This window comes from Episyrphus balteatus, chromosome 3, assembly GCF_945859705.1.
Source record: "Episyrphus balteatus chromosome 3, idEpiBalt1.1, whole genome shotgun sequence".
NCBI classification, from domain to species: domain Eukaryota; kingdom Metazoa; phylum Arthropoda; class Insecta; order Diptera; family Syrphidae; genus Episyrphus; species Episyrphus balteatus.
The window spans coordinates 127,220,396-127,237,056 of NC_079136.1; the positions used below are offsets into that span (position 1 = coordinate 127,220,396).

The 16,661-nt window shown below is 32.1% G+C and overlaps 2 protein-coding genes across 3 annotated transcripts; both read right to left on the reverse strand.

Annotated features, from left to right (window-relative positions):
• Positions 1-1,201: 1,201 nt before the first annotated feature.
• On the reverse strand, positions 1,202-7,285 carry LOC129915706 (muscle M-line assembly protein unc-89). Of its 2 annotated transcripts, none has more exons than XM_055995361.1 (3): positions 7,151-7,285; positions 1,692-3,615; positions 1,202-1,629 (listed from the first exon to the last, which is right to left on the reverse strand). In XM_055995361.1, exons 2-3 carry the CDS (start codon positions 3,474-3,476, stop codon positions 1,390-1,392), a joined length of 2,025 nt encoding a protein of 674 aa, XP_055851336.1. In that variant the 5' UTR covers positions 3,477-3,615; positions 7,151-7,285; the 3' UTR covers positions 1,202-1,389. The 2 variants fall into 2 exon arrangements, with proteins under 2 accessions (XP_055851336.1, XP_055851335.1); XM_055995360.1 differs by lacking the exon at positions 7,151-7,285 and adding an exon at positions 6,951-7,107.
• A 2,589-nt stretch (positions 7,286-9,874) lies between these two features.
• On the reverse strand, positions 9,875-16,531 carry LOC129914610 (U1 small nuclear ribonucleoprotein 70 kDa). The gene is made up of 3 exons (XM_055993943.1): positions 16,379-16,531; positions 16,007-16,292; positions 9,875-11,236 (listed from the first exon to the last, which is right to left on the reverse strand). Exons 2-3 carry the CDS (start codon positions 16,232-16,234, stop codon positions 10,142-10,144), a joined length of 1,323 nt encoding a protein of 440 aa, XP_055849918.1. The 5' UTR covers positions 16,235-16,292; positions 16,379-16,531; the 3' UTR covers positions 9,875-10,141.
• Positions 16,532-16,661: the final 130 nt, after the last annotated feature.

Sequence of the window (16,661 nt, forward strand, 5' to 3'; positions counted from 1 at the left end):
CAAGCTTCTACAAAAAAAAAATAATTTTTTTATTAATTGACTTTTTAGCAAATTTCTTTTCATATTCTTATAGGAAATTGAACGCTCTACAAAAAAGACCTTATACACTTTTTTCGTTTATCTAACCGTTGAATAGATATTTGAGGTCCAAAAATCGAGAAAATCTTTAAAAATTCGTTTTTTGTTCTTAATTTTGTAACAAATTGAAAAATTATAATGATCAAACGCGCAAGACATATTCTTGTTGGAAATTGATTGTTCCACAAAAAAGGTCTTATTAACTTTTTTCATTAATCTAACCATTCTAAAGATATTCGAGGTCAAAGTTAAAAAAAAATTTAAAAACATTTTATATTTTTAAAAAATTTCTAGTTCACTGAAACTTCATTATTTTCAAATTAGCAAGATATATTCTTGTAGGGGCTTAAACGTTCTACAAAAAATTCCTTGGAATGAAATTGATTGCTTTAACCGTTTAGAAGATATTCGTATCCAAATCGCAATGCATACGGGTCATAAGAAAACTATTGAAATCAGTGAGCATTGGTTTGGATACGAATATCTTCTAAACGGTTAAAGCAATCAATTTCATTCCAAGGAATTTTTTGTAGAACGTTTAAGCCCCTACAAGAATATATCTTGCTAATTTGAAAATAATGAAGTTTCAGTGAATTGGAATTTTTTTTTAAATATAAAATGTTTTTATATTTTTTTTTAACTTTGACCTCGAATATCTTTAGAATGGTTAGATTAATGAAAAAAAATAACAACACCTTTTTTGTGGAGGAATCAATTTCCAATAAGAATATATCTTGCGCGTTTGATTATATTATAATTTTTCAATTTGTTACAAAATTAAGAACAAAAAACGAATTTTTAAAGATTTTCTCGGTTTTTGGACCTCAAATATCTATTCAACGGTTAGATAAACGAAAAAAGTGTATAAGGTCTTTTTTGTAGAGCGTTCAATTTCCTACAAGAATATGAAAAGAAATTTGCTAAAAAGTCAATTAATAAAAAAATTATTTTTTTTTTTGTAGAAGCTTGATGTAAAAATGGAAAATTGCAAAGCGGAGGACCTTCCCATTAATATAAAGAGCTCATATTTGGTGTGTATATTCTAGAGGGGTCAAGCAATCGATTTTTCGGAGTACCAAATCAAAAAAAAAAATTTTGATGTTTTTGACCCACCCTAATATACATACATTACAAGAAATAATAAGCGAATTAAATTAAAAAAAATTCAACATTCAACACGAATATTCAATCTAAGAATTAAAACTAAAAAAAAAAAAAATTATAAACTAAAAGACAAGAAAAAAGGTACACAAAGAGTTTTTGTTTAAATTAAAGAAAATTAAAATAAAAAAAAAAGAAAATTCTGTTTTCTTAAAACTTTTGTGCATCTCTAATAGTATAAACAGACATATCACCAGAAGCTAAGCTCAAATCAGCCAAACTATCATCGGTCCTTCTCGGCGCTTTCGCTTCCATATCGCTAGTTCGTAAATTAGCAGGGATCTTAATTTTACCCTCGTGACGAACAACTGCTGGAATCATGGCAGATGCTAGATACTTTTGAATTTTAGGTCCTCCAGGAATTGTATATTGAGTTCGTTCATCGACAATCTGGGATACATTTTAAAGAGACAAATTAGGAATAAGTTTAAGATTGGAATTAAACAACTTACATGTTTCAACTCTGACGAAACGTATGCCTTCTTCGGTAAGCTGCGAATTTGATTTTGTGGCTGTACCTGCTTCTTTGGGGAGCCCATTCCAGCTCGACTATCGCAATCCAATTTCCTAAAAACTGAAACTCCTGCCACATCAGGTCTAACTGTCGAAATTAATGGTGTTGTTGGAGTTTTCTTGATATAAGCTCCAATCGGACTAACCACATGGGCATATTGTTGCTTCTTTATTGCCGACGTATACTTATTCGGTGGCTTTAAACCACTCCCCTGAGGTTTCTTAAACAAATCCAATTTGGGGAATGGCTTTATATTCAAAACATGCTTATTATTCAGTGGCTTCGGTTTGGCAATAACTGTTTTTGGAGTCGATGGTGATGACAACATTGGCGATGGAGAACGATAACGTTCAAATTTCTTAACCGGAGTTAAATGACTCTTCTTAGTGGCCATTGGTGATAGATGATGGTCTTTTGTTTCTTCCTTAGCTGCCTGCAGGTATTGCATTCCCTTATTCATCATATATTCAACTTCTTCCATAGTATCATTGAAATGAAGTGATTTCTCTTCATCATCAGTTTGTGGTGGTTTTTCTTGTGATTTTATTGTAAAACTTCGATTCATGACACTCTCAGAATCTTCTTCTTCTTTCTTAGTGCAAGCTGCCACTGCTGAAGATGATTCATCATCAGAGAGTTCAATGATTAAGCTTTCCGATTCATCAGATTGTGTGATTTGAGTTGATAATTCTCCAGACATTTTCAATGGTTCCAATGAATACGATTCTTCTTCTTCAGACAACTTCGATGATAATGATGCCGAATTAGAATCTTGTTGGATTTCATCATCATCTTCTTGAGGACTCTTAACTGTTGTATCCAAATCGATCAGTTGCAATGATTCTCCAAGAGGATCTTCTTCCTCATTTTTCTTCATTAAAGAAAAGTCCATAAGATGAATGGATTTTTCAATGTTTTCTAGATCTTCTTCGTCTTCCAGATCTTCCTCCTTCTCTTCGCTGAAAAATTTCTGCCTGCTATGTCTTTGCTGGAATAATTCCGAAGATGAAGATCTTTCCGATGAATTTGTAGACAATTTCTTCAACATTGCTCCTCGTTCACTATTTGCAGCTGTATCATTGGCTGTATCATAACAACCACTTGTTTCACTGGAAAACACAGTTTTCATGGCGCTTTGATAACTCGTCGAACTTGCCTCGGATTCCGACACATCCGAATACTCTTCCATGATTGTCGATTGCCTCATCAATCCAACCATCTTAACTGGTGATATTGACTTTAAAGTCTCTGGTGTCATTGTGTTCTCCCAGAATCTAGATGGAGCTTCAATATCATCTAATTGAGTGTCATCGGCCAAAGTGGGAATAGGAATGCCTTTTAATCGTTTTTCAGTCTCTTCGACATTCAATTCGTCTAAAAGACGTTGTAAAGCATCAGCTTCTTCATCGTAAGAAGGTACTCGAACATTTCGTGTAGGCTGATAAGATGAAGATGGTGGTGATCCATGGTGGAGGTATTTGAATAAAGTACTATTTGGATCCGAGGCAGTTTTTTCACACATATTTTCCAATGTTTCGAAACTAGTATTGGTACAGTGAAGAGCTTCGTTGCCATCATCCATCAAAGTCGTATCGACGACAATGTGTGGTTGGCGTTTTAGCTGCTTTTTGGGTGTGTTGGTAGCAGCATGGAGACGTTCTTGGAATTCTTTGATATTCTCTTTGTCATCCTCTTCACCATCACGAACTCGAACACGGGGCATTTCTGTGTTGGAACGGGGAATCTTTTTTTCTTCGAGAATAACTTGCAGATCGTCGGATAGTTGATAGCTTAGTCTTTGTGGGGTTTGAGGTGTTACAGACGGAGATGATTTTGTTGTTCCAGCTATAATTGGGGGTTTCCTAAGAGCACACTTTTTGATTAAGAACTTGATTTGAATAAAATTCCCGCTTACTTAAGACTAAGGATTAGAGTGACCGCAAGAAATCGATTTTCGAAATTTGGTCGGGGGAACCCCATAAAATGTTCAGCCTTTAAATATCCAAAATGTAAGCTCCATTGGATAGGTCTGAATGGTGCCGAAACTCGCTCAAAGTATCAATAATCCCTGTTTTTTTTACTGTTTTGCTAAGAAAATTAGATCTAGCATCCCATATACATATATTTAATTGAAGGTAGTGTTAGTACACATAATTCAGATGCTAAATTTGTTCAGTCTTACATAAAAAAATTTAAATTTTCAGTACTGAAATTACAAAAGAGCTGAGGTACAAACTCTGTTAATCATGAAACTTTCTATGTTATACACTGCCGGTCAATAGAATAGGCTCACCTTGTAAACGGCAAGGGCTTAAAAAAAGCTTTCCAGAATGCAGTTTCAAAGCATGTCTTTTTACCTAACTATAAATCAGAAAGAAGTAGGTATGTAGTTGAAAAACTATTGTAGCAATAAATGAATCATTTATTTGCAAAACATGATAAGTCCATGATTTAAAATTTTTCAGGAGAAGAAAAAAACGTTCAATTTTCTTTCGATATGCGTAGAAAAATTTTTTTTAAATATATTGTGTAGAACTCTTGCCTACCTACAAAATACCGTTTCGTTTTTAATTTTTGGAGCGATAGCTCAAAAGATAAAAAATAAAAACGCTTTTGGACTTATCATACTTTGAAAATAAACGGATGTGAAATTAGTTTTTAAATGGATATGCAATTTTGCTTTTAGCCCCAGTCTATCAAACAATTGTATTTGAGAATAAAATACAATGTCCGGACTGCTTATTTAACTTTAAAGTACCTTTAAACTTGAGATTTTCAGCCATTAATCTAATATACCATTTACACAAAAAGAAGCTGTTGTTTATTTTCAAAAGATGATAAGTCCGGGACTTATTCTGTTTTTGATACTAAAAAAATATTTCGCGTAGCTGTAAAATCGGATATAGATGGAGTAGATACTTCATATTTTAAAGACAGACGTGGTTATCCCTGGAGTACAAATTTAGTCAAAAAAACGAATTTTGAAAAAAAGTGGACTTATCATGTTTTGCAAATAAATGATTCAAATGTATATCCCGTTTTGGAATGTTTCTAAAAAAAGTCTGATTTTAATCGGTGAATAGAGCAGGTTCACCCACTTTAAAGTACGTTTGGGTTCAAAGAAACTTAGATTAGTGGGCGGGTTTTTTGTTGGATTAAAGTGAGCTTTATATGTTTTAAGGTCCAGTCCAGGTGCCTTAGTTTCGAAGAAAAAATTAAAATCAAGGTGTAGACCGAACAAAATTAAGGTGTGTGTGTAAAATCGAGAAAAAATGAAAAATCGTAGAACCTAGTTTGCAGTTCTTTAAAAAATAAAGAAAACTACGAAAATACTGTAATAAAAATATGATACGAGGGGAAAAGAGCCTAAAAATGAAAATAGAAGCTCACTATCCTTTGGTTGGTATTCGATTCTTCCGTATTAAAATCTTAAATTAAATCTTCCCCTGCAAGTACTCTTAGTCTTTGAACTGTAGAAAGATTCATGAGAAGTGCATGTAAAACCAATAGGAAACTCCGTTAAAACCTCAAAGAATGTAAAATAGGTTGAATTTCGAAAAGTGTCATATGAGTTAAAAAAGAGATTTGCAGTGTTCTCTCCGATGAATTAAATAAAATTTGTGTGTCCTGGAAGGCTTAAATCATTTCTAATTTGACTTAGGAAGGGGCGAACTGCTTTTGCAGCGAGATTATAGCCATTAGGTCTAAGTAATGGTTATAGTCGATATTCCATATTTTGATAAGATTTTCCGTCGTTTTGTTTCACTGAAAATTCATGCAAGCTCATTCTCAAAATGAGTTTAGTGATTTATTCGGACTTTTTTTAGACTTTTCCACAGGATAAAGAGATATTCACACCGTCATAACAGTTTTACTGTAGAAAAACGAATACAATTTAGCACTTTTGTAATAGTCTTTCTACTCTTCGGACCTTTAACTTGTTGGAAAAGGTCGGAAATGTCTTGTTCGTGAATTCTATGAGTGAAGATAATAATTTTCGAATAAAATATAATCAAAAAATCTAATAAATGAAGCCTGAAGAAAGTAAACTTAAATTACATGAAAAAGTTTTACTACCCGAAAGCTAATGGAGTTTTTGAGATAGTTGTTGTTAGTTCAAAGGGTTTTTATTATAAAATCAGTAAAATTAAATCAATATTATCGATAGAAACTGTTTCACATTAACAGTTTAACGTTAACACATTAACGTTTTCGTCTCATTTTCCCAAATAAGACAAATGAACCTATTCTATTGGCCGATGAAAAAAAGTCTTTTTTGGGAGCATTGCAATAAACTGTATTAATTTTTTGTTTCGATAGTTTTGTGTAAGCTTTTTTTTATAAATAAGTTAGGAAAAAGGATATCTTTGAATATGAATCATTAAAAAGGGTTTTGTAGGCGCAAAATTCGAATCTTTATCGTTTATAGGGTGTAAACCTATTCTATTGACCGGCAGTGTAAGACTGATTTTGAAACTACAAAGTCAATTGGATTCTGCCCTACTGTAGAAAAACGAATTAGCAGCTACCTTAAATCAATCTATAACATAGAAAGTTTCATTGTTAACAGAGTTTGCACCTCAGCTCTTTTTTGAGGTCAGTAATGAAAATTTAAATTGAACACAAATATTTGTTTTAAGTACGACTAAACAAATTTAGAAGAAGAAGAAGAAGACGACTAAACAAATTTAGCATCTGAATTATGTGTAAAAACAATACCTTTAATTAAATATATAAATAGTGAAAATAGAGCTAGAGCTAATTTTCTTCCCAAAACAGTGAAAAAACAGAGATTTTTGATTCTGTGAGCGAGTGTTGGCACTATTTAGAATTATCCAATGGAGCTTAAATTTTGGCTATCTAAAAACTCGCAAAGGCTGAACACTTTATAAGGTTCCCCCGGAAAAAAATCGACAAAAAAAAATGTTCTATGGGAGTTGCGGTCACTCTACTAAAGGATACATACAAAAGGGGTTTAATGGGTAAAAGCATTCAATTTACATGCTAGTTACTTTTGAAGATCCAGGTGGTGCAAATTTTTACATAAAAAGAAAAATCTAAGAGTGTGGAAAAATTTCAAACAACAAGAAGACCAAAATACTTCAAAATTTTACTTTTTATGCAAAAAAAAAACTATATTTTTTGTGTGGTAAATAAACAATTCTAGATAATTATTTTTTAATTCTAAAATATTTACCGTTCTGCGAATAGATGTGTTTTTAATTTATTTCGCCAAGCATCTGTTGCTTGAAATTTTTCCAATGACATTTTTTTCTTGTTTTTTTTTTCAAAATCTACTTTCTTTCGTATTTTTATGGAGTTGTAATGTAAATCATAAATATTATATACGTAACCAGTACGTATGGATTTAAGATTTAGAAACAAAATAAAGCTTACTCTTTCGTTTTGTTGATTGATGAATTGGAATATAATTTATATTTTTTTTTTAATAAATTTTTAAGCAGAAAATCGAAGTAAAAAAGTAGAAATAGAAGCGGGCGGGCACGTTAAATATAAAATTTTGTATTTTTTATACAGTAGTACCAATATTAGAATATTATAATTCGAGCCTCGAAAATGAACGTATTCAGAATTGTAATTTGAGGTTTAGTACATTTTAATTAGACAAAGTGGACACTTTTTGGTTTTCAATGGAAATCTAGTACGTCATAATTTAATCTAGAATAAAAAAAGGTAGTATAATTATTTTTTTTTTCGTATCGATTTTTCTAATTTAAATTAATACTAGCCCTGTTCCATTGGGAGGTGCCAAAGTACTACTAGTAGTCTACTAGCGATTTTCAATGGAGGGCACTTTCAACGAATTCAATACAAATCGTATCTACTCGGGAAGAAGAGCATGAGTAGATGATAGTACCTCCAATGGAACAGGGATAGTGCATACATATTTTTTTACCGGCAGTACATATTTGAATACCTCATGTTCTTAAACTTCGTCTAAATATTCCAAGTTTCTTTTTTTTGCTTCTTATATTTTTCTTGCAACAACAAAAATTACCATAAAATGTAAAAATTTACCGTGAAAGAATGTGCTAAGCATTATTTTGCAATCTAAATTGAGTGAAGACTTTTTGCAAAAGTAGTAGATGAGAATTAAAATATAATAATCTTTCAATATTCACCAAGTACCGGGGCAATCCAAACTCAAGTCGGTAATAGGTACATATACCGGTAATGTTGTTCGGTATTCCACTATTCACGTGAATGAACTTGCTCCATACATTTGAAATCCGCATACAAAATATTGCGGATCTGTCACTTTTGGTTGGAAAAATAAATTCACCATCGTTTAAATCAAGCAAATTGTCACTTCTCATAATTTTTTAAAAATTTATTAGTATGTAATGGGTTTTTGTTATATTTTCTATGCGAAAAACAGCAAAAACAGAAAAAAAGATTTTTTAGTTGACGTTCACGCGGACGTCAAATAAGGGATATAATAATGCAGTTCACCCGATGAACAGCAGAATGGCAAGGTAGAGTTGAAGTGAATCGGATATGAGATTCACTTAAATAGCAGAATAGGGTTGTATGCTAAATGATGCAAGAAATGAAGAACCAGAACCAGTTTTTACTTATTTGTGAAATATAAATCATTCTGAAAGAACAAAATAAACAAATTTTACGTTGATTTCTTCTTACTATTAAGTTATGTATATTCTTTTGTTTTTCATCGGTCATTTGGAGACAAAGGCTGAATTCATTAACGCATCAAAAATATTTCTGGTGCAATCGTGATGCTTTGTAGGTAAGGTAGTGTTTTCTTTAACCTTCCGAAGGCAAGTGGGGTTACCCATCACCCCACCTCTTGAGAAAGGGTATATTCTTTTGGTTCTGTTTTTGTAATTTTCTATCGAAATGTCTAGAACTGAATTATATTGAAGTCAGTTAGTTAATTTGTCTAAATGTTGTTGAAAGTTTTTATTTTTTATTTCATCAAAAAAATAATAATTATGTACAATGATGATGTTATTCACGTAGAAAAAAAGCCTTGCCTTCGGAAGGTTAAATAATTCTTTGTGAATTCAGCCAAATACATTCACAAAAAGAGATCGCTACCTTTTTTAATTTCCTAAACAGCCAAAAAGTATCGACTTTAGTAGCGATTTTAGTAACGACTGCAAGTGGTTGAAAGGAATTTGACATTAGATTCTTCCTCACAAACTTTTGTATGAATGCATTATCCAGTTTATTATAGAGATTGTAAAGTTTGCTAAAAAGTATAAGATTATTTTTGTTTAAAAGCTGTTTTTAGATTAGGTATGTTTGTGTAAGTACTGCCTAAAACAGAAATATTTCTACTTTTGTCAAAAATAGTGTGCAAAACTACACCATTCCAGAGTACCCAAACAAGAATTGGGCTGACCTAAGATTTTGTGACCATTGTCCCTATGTAACGGGCTGGCAGATGAGGAATACTTAAGGACTTTCCACAAAAAATCTATTTTTACTGGGATATTTTTGCTTTAAAACTTATTTTCTGATGTTTTTTCTTGAATTTTTTGATTTGTATTTTTATAATTTTGACTTTGACATGAGACACGATAGAATTTTTTAAATGTTAAATGTTCGCTGTTTACTTTATAGACTTTGAAATTTTTCGTTTCGCTTCAGCTGCGTACTAGGCTTTAAACTGATATAAATTTAGATTTTATTGGACGATATTCATTTATATTTGTTTGTTTTAATTTTTTGTTAATCGAATATAATGCACTGTTTTGTCTAGTTTTCCGTTTTTTTTTTAATTTTTAGTTTAAGCTACAAACTTAATAAAAATATAATTTATTTAAAAGCATTATTTTTTTTTGTAATATTTGTGTTATTTTTGTGTAGACAATTATTACTATGCGCTTTAATTTATAAAACTTTTTCTTTATTCATCATGTTCCAACTCACAAGTACGAGGTTTCGTGACTATTTTATTTCAATTGATTTATGATTTCTTGTTTTATTTCATTTTTTTATTTTTAACTTAAAATTAAATCCAATAAATTTTAATTTATTTATTTTTTTATTTATAATTGTATAAAACAAAAACTCATTGTTTTTGTTACCTGTCTGGCGTGTCTTCTTTGTTTGCAAAATTAAAACAAAATCATATCAATTTAATTACTATATAATTTGGTGTTGTTTTCCGTTTAGAATTCAGGAATATTATATTTTGTATCTAATTTATTTATTATTATTTTTTATTCATAATAAAAAAAGAGATAAAAATTGCGCTCTACGGAAAGAAAGAAAATTATTTAAAAAAAAAACTGTATAATCTACAATAACATTCTACTGGTGGTGGCGTGGGCGGCAGATCGGCAGCCATGGGGGAAAAATCGTCACTAATTGCATTATGATTGAAAGAGGGGAAATATATTAACGCCACCATTGTTGTTCATCCTTGTCATCATTCGAGTTCGGATTCTGACCGTTTTCTCGATCACTGGGTATACGTGGAGGAGGTTGTGAAAATTGTTGATCATTTGGTGGTCGATATTTGACTTCGTCATCTTCTGTCTTAATGCCTGGATAATTAAGAGGCTGAATGGAGTACGCTGGATAATCATCCACAGGTTCTTCTTTGATCTTAATCATATCGTCGCGGAAATCAGGTTTCCTTTCCTTGGTTTCACGATCACCACGATCACGATCACTTCGATCCCTGTCACGTCGATCACGTTTCTTTTCGGAGCGATCACGCTCACGATCACGTGATTTCGATCGCTTCTTCTTGCGCTCACGATCACGCTCACGATCACCACGATCACGTTCTTTTTCATTACCCATACTAGGACCTCCGGCGCCGGCACCGCGTCTCTCCGCACGATCATCATACTCTCGATCCCGACTACCACCGCGAATGCGCTTCCTGCGCTCCCTTGACCTACTACGATGCCTAGATCTTTCTCGCTCTCGTCTATCTCTTGATCTTGAGCGGCGTCTGCCATCGAATCGTGGCGGTGGTGGTCCACCCCCACCACCTCCCACAGGTCCACGATCCCCACCACGATCTTCTCTTTCCCTTTCCAGGCGATAGCGTTCACGTTCACGCTCATTGTCTTCTCGACCGGAATGCTTGATGTTTACGTCAGCTCCTCCGCGACGTGTTCCACCCAAACCACCACCCAAACGACGTGGCAACCAGCCCTTCACCGTTCTTGCTCTTTCCACATCAACCAATACTCGTTTGCCATCGATTTTTTTACCATCGGCATGTTTGTAGGCAGAGTGCATATCACGCTCGTGTTCGTACTCAATAAACGCATAGCCACGAGGTTTGCCCGTTTCCATGTCAGTGATCATAATGATCTTCTTGATCGGACCATACACCTCAAATTCACGACGTAATTTCGACTCGGATGTATCATAATTCACTCGAGCTACAAACAATGTCTTAAATGGATCTTCGGTGGCTTCGGCTATTTGCTGAGGATCCCATGTTGCGATTTCACGTTCAAGCTTGTAAGCAACCTGTTTGCAAGAGAAGGAAAAATTACGAAAAAAAACCGAAAAAAAAACAAAAAACAAACATTAATGGGGAATACATTTTTGTAATTAGTTTTGGGAGCTTTTGTCGAGATTTGGAGAGACCTTTTGGAGAAACTTACACTTATTTTTAATCAAGCAGTCATAGAAGCCAACTCTGATACCTACCTACTGGTTCTTCGTTTCAACAACAAAAGTTAATCTATTAATTCGATTTCTTAATTTTTTATACACACTTTCAGGAAAAAGTTCAGCAATACTTAATTACTTTTTTGAAACGGGAACTTTTAAATGGAGGTTCCATAAGAAAACACCAAGAAACCTTACCTTAAGATACTAACCCAATTTAACTTACAAATGACAGCTTATGAAACGCTTAATTTACCTTCACCTTACGACATTACCCAAGAGCAATGCTCCTTATTCTTGAACTTACAAATTTTGAGTTAACCTTTTGATAAACGGGACGGGCCTTCATCTTGATTATAAAATCGAAGAATCGTGAAATTTTGGTGTGGTTATGATTTAAAACTGTATTCCATGATCAACAACAGTCTTTGATTTGTTGTTTTTTTAATTTCATTACCATTTTTTACCAACAGAAGAAGAACTTACATTTTTTCGACCCTGAGGGTCGTAAGTTTATTATCTTTATCACCTTTTACGTTCCAGGAGAGTTTTGGGATTTTTTTACCTACCAACATTTACCTACCGATTCCATTGTGAAATTTGTTCTTGCATTTCGCAAATGAAATTAGCAGCATTCGAACTACTTACTGACGCAAGGAGGATGTTTATTTGTTTGTTTGCTTATATTTTACCATATGAAAGCTGGATAGCTAGCAGCTACACAAAAACTTACACTGGGGAGACGGGGTTTTCTTTTCTTTTTTGTTTGTTTGATGAAAAACTTAACTTACACACTTGGGTCCTCTTTTGGAAGTGAACAAACAGAACTTACATATTGGTCCTTTTTTTTAAATGAATAATTAGGCCTTCATCAGGTGAAAGAGTTTTTTTTTATAAAAAAAAACAGCTCTATATGAGTTTTCTCCAGGTGTGAATGTCTTGAACAATTCAATCAAGTTGTGCGATGAAATAAATGGGATTACCAGCCCTTGTTTTTTTTTTATTTCGTTTGAAGAAATAGAAGAAGTCCTGGTACTTACTTTTTTAACAAAATGCAAAACAACTCTTTTTTCTTGGCCCTGATTTCTGAACGAAAAGAAACAAGCTTTTTTTTTGGTTTTCGATTTTTTTTGAAAAAAAGCTTTATTATTCTCATTTCTTTTGGAAACAAAAATTATAACAAAAAGACGAATTAAGTTCGCTTTAAAATCAAAGAGTGTATCCTGTGAAGGAACCAAAATTATTTAGACAACAACAAAAAAAATTTGAATCACTTACTTACACAATTGGAATTGAAATAAATGTTTACCTGGCGGGTGTTCGAAAAGATTTAACACCCAAAATATACAAACCAATTTTTTATATTCTTCAGAGGTGTGAATCCCAAGTTTTAAATTCAACAAGAACGTTGAGATAATTTTATTGATAACAAACTTTTATCATTAGAATGTGTGTTAAAATAATACCTGATTTGTCATAAGGTCGAAGTTTTACTTGTTGTGATTCCTAATTTCAAGTAGTAATTTCAAATCAAGCTGCGAAAGCTAGTTTGCAGGAGAAGAACTAAAAAGTTGATTTTATACAAAATCAATAAATGGTTACTTAAGCCGAGGATAGGATTAATAAGAACTTGTTTAATCTGACCTAAAGCTTTGCCCTTAATTTAAACATAACAAAACGTTCGTTTACTAGATAAAAAAAATTATCCAGGCTTACAATTTAAAAAAAAATACTATATTTTGTTATGAAACTCATTGCAGTTGTGAATAAGAAAAATTCCTGAAAGATCTTTCTTGGAGGTCTGGTTGCTGAATTATTTTTTTTCTTACATTCGAAGCAGATATATTCGAATCGAAGTTTCGAAACAAGTTTTGGTTTACAGATACGAGTTCACAATGAGCAGGCCTATCCATTAATGAAAAAAAATTACAAATCAATTTTTTTAAGATTTTTGAGAAAAATCAAGGTTAACCCCTTGCCTAAAAATAATGCATTTTCAAAAAAGTTCTGCAAATCTATCGAGTGATACATCGTCTCTTTAAACTCTATTCATAGCTAAAAACCAAACATTTTTTTGAGCTCCGGTTGTGAAATTATTTGCAATCAAAATATATATTTTTTTAACATTCAGAAGCAGCTACATTTTTTCGGATCAGTCGCGAAACAAGTTTTGGTTTACAGATATGACTTCACAATGAGCAGGCATTGCAAATCAAAAAAAATTTTTATGGGGTTTTGGTGTATTTATATTTTGATGAATAGATCGATAAGGTTGATTTTTTGGCTAATCGAAGACAAAAATTGTCAAAATCAGTTTTTTGACAGAGCTATAGCCTGTTTTCACCACAACCCAAATGAGATAATTTAGCAAATTATCTCATTTCGAATGCCAAATTGTATAGAAAAAAAATAGTTTGAACAGACCTAATTTGGGAAATTATGTCCCTTTTGGTGTGAGTATTGACATCAAAAGTTTCGGTTTTAACCGAAAAAAATATATTTTCACAATGTTTCAATATTTTTTTCGAAAATTGTGAACATATAATTCTTATACATAACAGCTTTAAATGAAATAAAAAAAAAGGTCTCATATTAAGAATAATTTACTTCATGAACTAGAATTTTGAAATCCTAAAATGGTCCTAAAATATTACAAATGTTAAAAAATAAATTGTAAAAACTTAACAACTTCTAAGGCAATATTTGAATGACTATCACTTTTGTCATTCTTTAATGAGGCCTATTAACGAAACCTTTCTGCACTTTATATTGAATATGAGTAAATATCAAATATTTATTTACATATTATGAAATGATCAGCACTGCAAAATATTAACGATATAATTTAAGAGCTGAATAGCTTATTAGAGGCTCAATAACTTTGATTCGCCAAATTTTTTCTAGCGATTCGCGAGTCATAATATAGCCCTAAATCACAGAAGTGCAGCACGTCAATACTAATTCTTTTAATAAAAAGGCTGTGCATTAATTATGAAAGTATTTTTTAATTTTTTTTTTCTCTGTGGGAAATAAAAAGGGAAAAATGAAATACACTTAAGAGCAAAAAAAACGGAATCAAAAAAGATAATTTTTATTTAAAACAAAAATTGCAATGGATAAAATAATGTTTCTTCAAGTTTTATGGTCTCATTTAAAAGCTTGAATTTTTTACTTTTAATTGTTGGTAAAAACTTCAAAATGCATACGATAGCATCATAGCTATCTGTCAATAAATTGCACTTCATTTTTTTCTAAATGTTAAATTTTCTTGATATTCTCTGCTTCAATTTCAGTTTTTTTTTCCTACCGTTACTATTGACGTTATCTGTCAATAAATTGCACTTAATTTTTTTTAAATGTTAAATTTTCCAGATACTCTCTGTTTCAGTTTCAGTCTTTTTTTGCTTACATGCTTCATTTATGTTGATTGGATTATTATAAAGTGAACGGGTTTTAAAGTTCCTAGTATTGATTTAAAGCCTTTGTTTCAAGCTTTTTAATGGTGCAATTAACATTCATGTATGTCAATTACATCCTGGCCAATTAACGTTTTAAAAAAACGCAAAAGTTTGATTCCATTTTTTTGCTCCTAAGTGTAGTTTGAGAAAAAAAGGGAATTCGGGGACTGAATACAGGGAATTCTTTCAAAAATGCCCCCGAGTACTGTACCAAATCCATTAATTTTCACTTATTGATATCAATCTGATTGAGTGTGTGAAGGACCTTATAAAGTGATTTCACACTAGTGTGGTACTTCCGGCTACACTCAGTTTTATTTCTTTAATAGAAAAAAATGTTTTCAAAGGACTCAGAAGTACCAAACAGTACTTGACAGCAGTGTTGCCAGAATATTTTCGAGGCAAGGAGTCGATTTTGAAAAATCTTGGAGCCAAAAATAGCCGCTTTCAAAAATGGTCAAAAAAAACCCAAACAAAAATGTGTGGCATTTTCAAATAACTTTTGCTTATCAGACTTTAAATTAATTATAGCCGGCTGTGGCAACACTGCTTGGCAGTAGATATTGGGGTGTAGAATTTCACAAAGTATAACCACATGTCAAAATAGTGCTATTTATTACAGTTTAAAAACAGCTTTTTGAAACTTTATGAGTAAACGGGTCTAAATTTATTAAATCTAACGCGAATCATTCAAAATTTAATGGATTTTTTATGCACCTAATAACTGCCTACTATACTTTTCATAGCCGCTAGGAATGAATTTTCCTGAAAAGAACAAACAAGGTCAACGTCTTTTACTACGAAACAGATCAGGTTTACAAAAGGAGGGAATTGGCAGAGTACCTAACATAACAAACATGATTTGTTCGTGTACCTACGTATTTGAATACATTGGTTGAATATGGGTCAATGACCTTAAAAATTCGATATAAATCTCAAAGAATATGTTGAATAACATTGAAAACAATGTAAAAATTGGCCCAAATTAAATGTTAAAAAAAAAACAACAATTTGATTAAAAAAAATCTAACCTATACCCACACTTGTTTTCCTATGCAAGCACTAAAATTTAAATTCTTAAAAAAACCCATTAAGTTCTCTCCCTAAATTATACATTTTTTTTTAAACATCTCGCGAACTCCATTTTTTCAAGACCACATAACCATACCTGTTCGGCTTTTTCACGCCGGCGACGTTCCAAACGTTCTTGTCTAGTTTCGACACGTGTGTGAGGCGGCGTATCTTTGGGATCCTCGAAATCACTCAAGAACTTGCCCACGCCCAAATATCCTCGGGATTTCTTTTCATGCGGTAATTTATCTGAAGGTGGTAGATAGGGAATCGGATCTCGAGCTGCAAACAAGGCTAGGAGATTTGGCGGCAAGTACTGTGTCATAATTACTTGATAATTTGTCTTTCTATTTTTTTGTGTATTTTACCCCAACGTAGTTTACCTGAAAAAGAAAAATGGCCAATTATGTAGCAAATTTTTTGTATTGGAGAAAAAATCAATTATTTTGTAGAAAAAATTATATTTTACCTTAAAAATCCATAGAATGTTTGTTTAGTTTATTAATAAGATGTTAAAAAGCACTTTTATTTTATTAAAACTGGAAGAATTGAAATATTTTCTTTTGCGAAAAATAATTTTTTCAACTTTGCAAAGCTAAAAATGTCGGCTTTTGACAGATGGCTTGAGTTTTTATTTTAACGAAGAAAAAAAAATGGCGGAGACTAATTACTCCGAAAAATTGTAATAGAGTCTCGTTAAAAAGTAATTAGGTCTGTTCAGATTCTTGAGAGAGTTTATAATTGAGGATTGG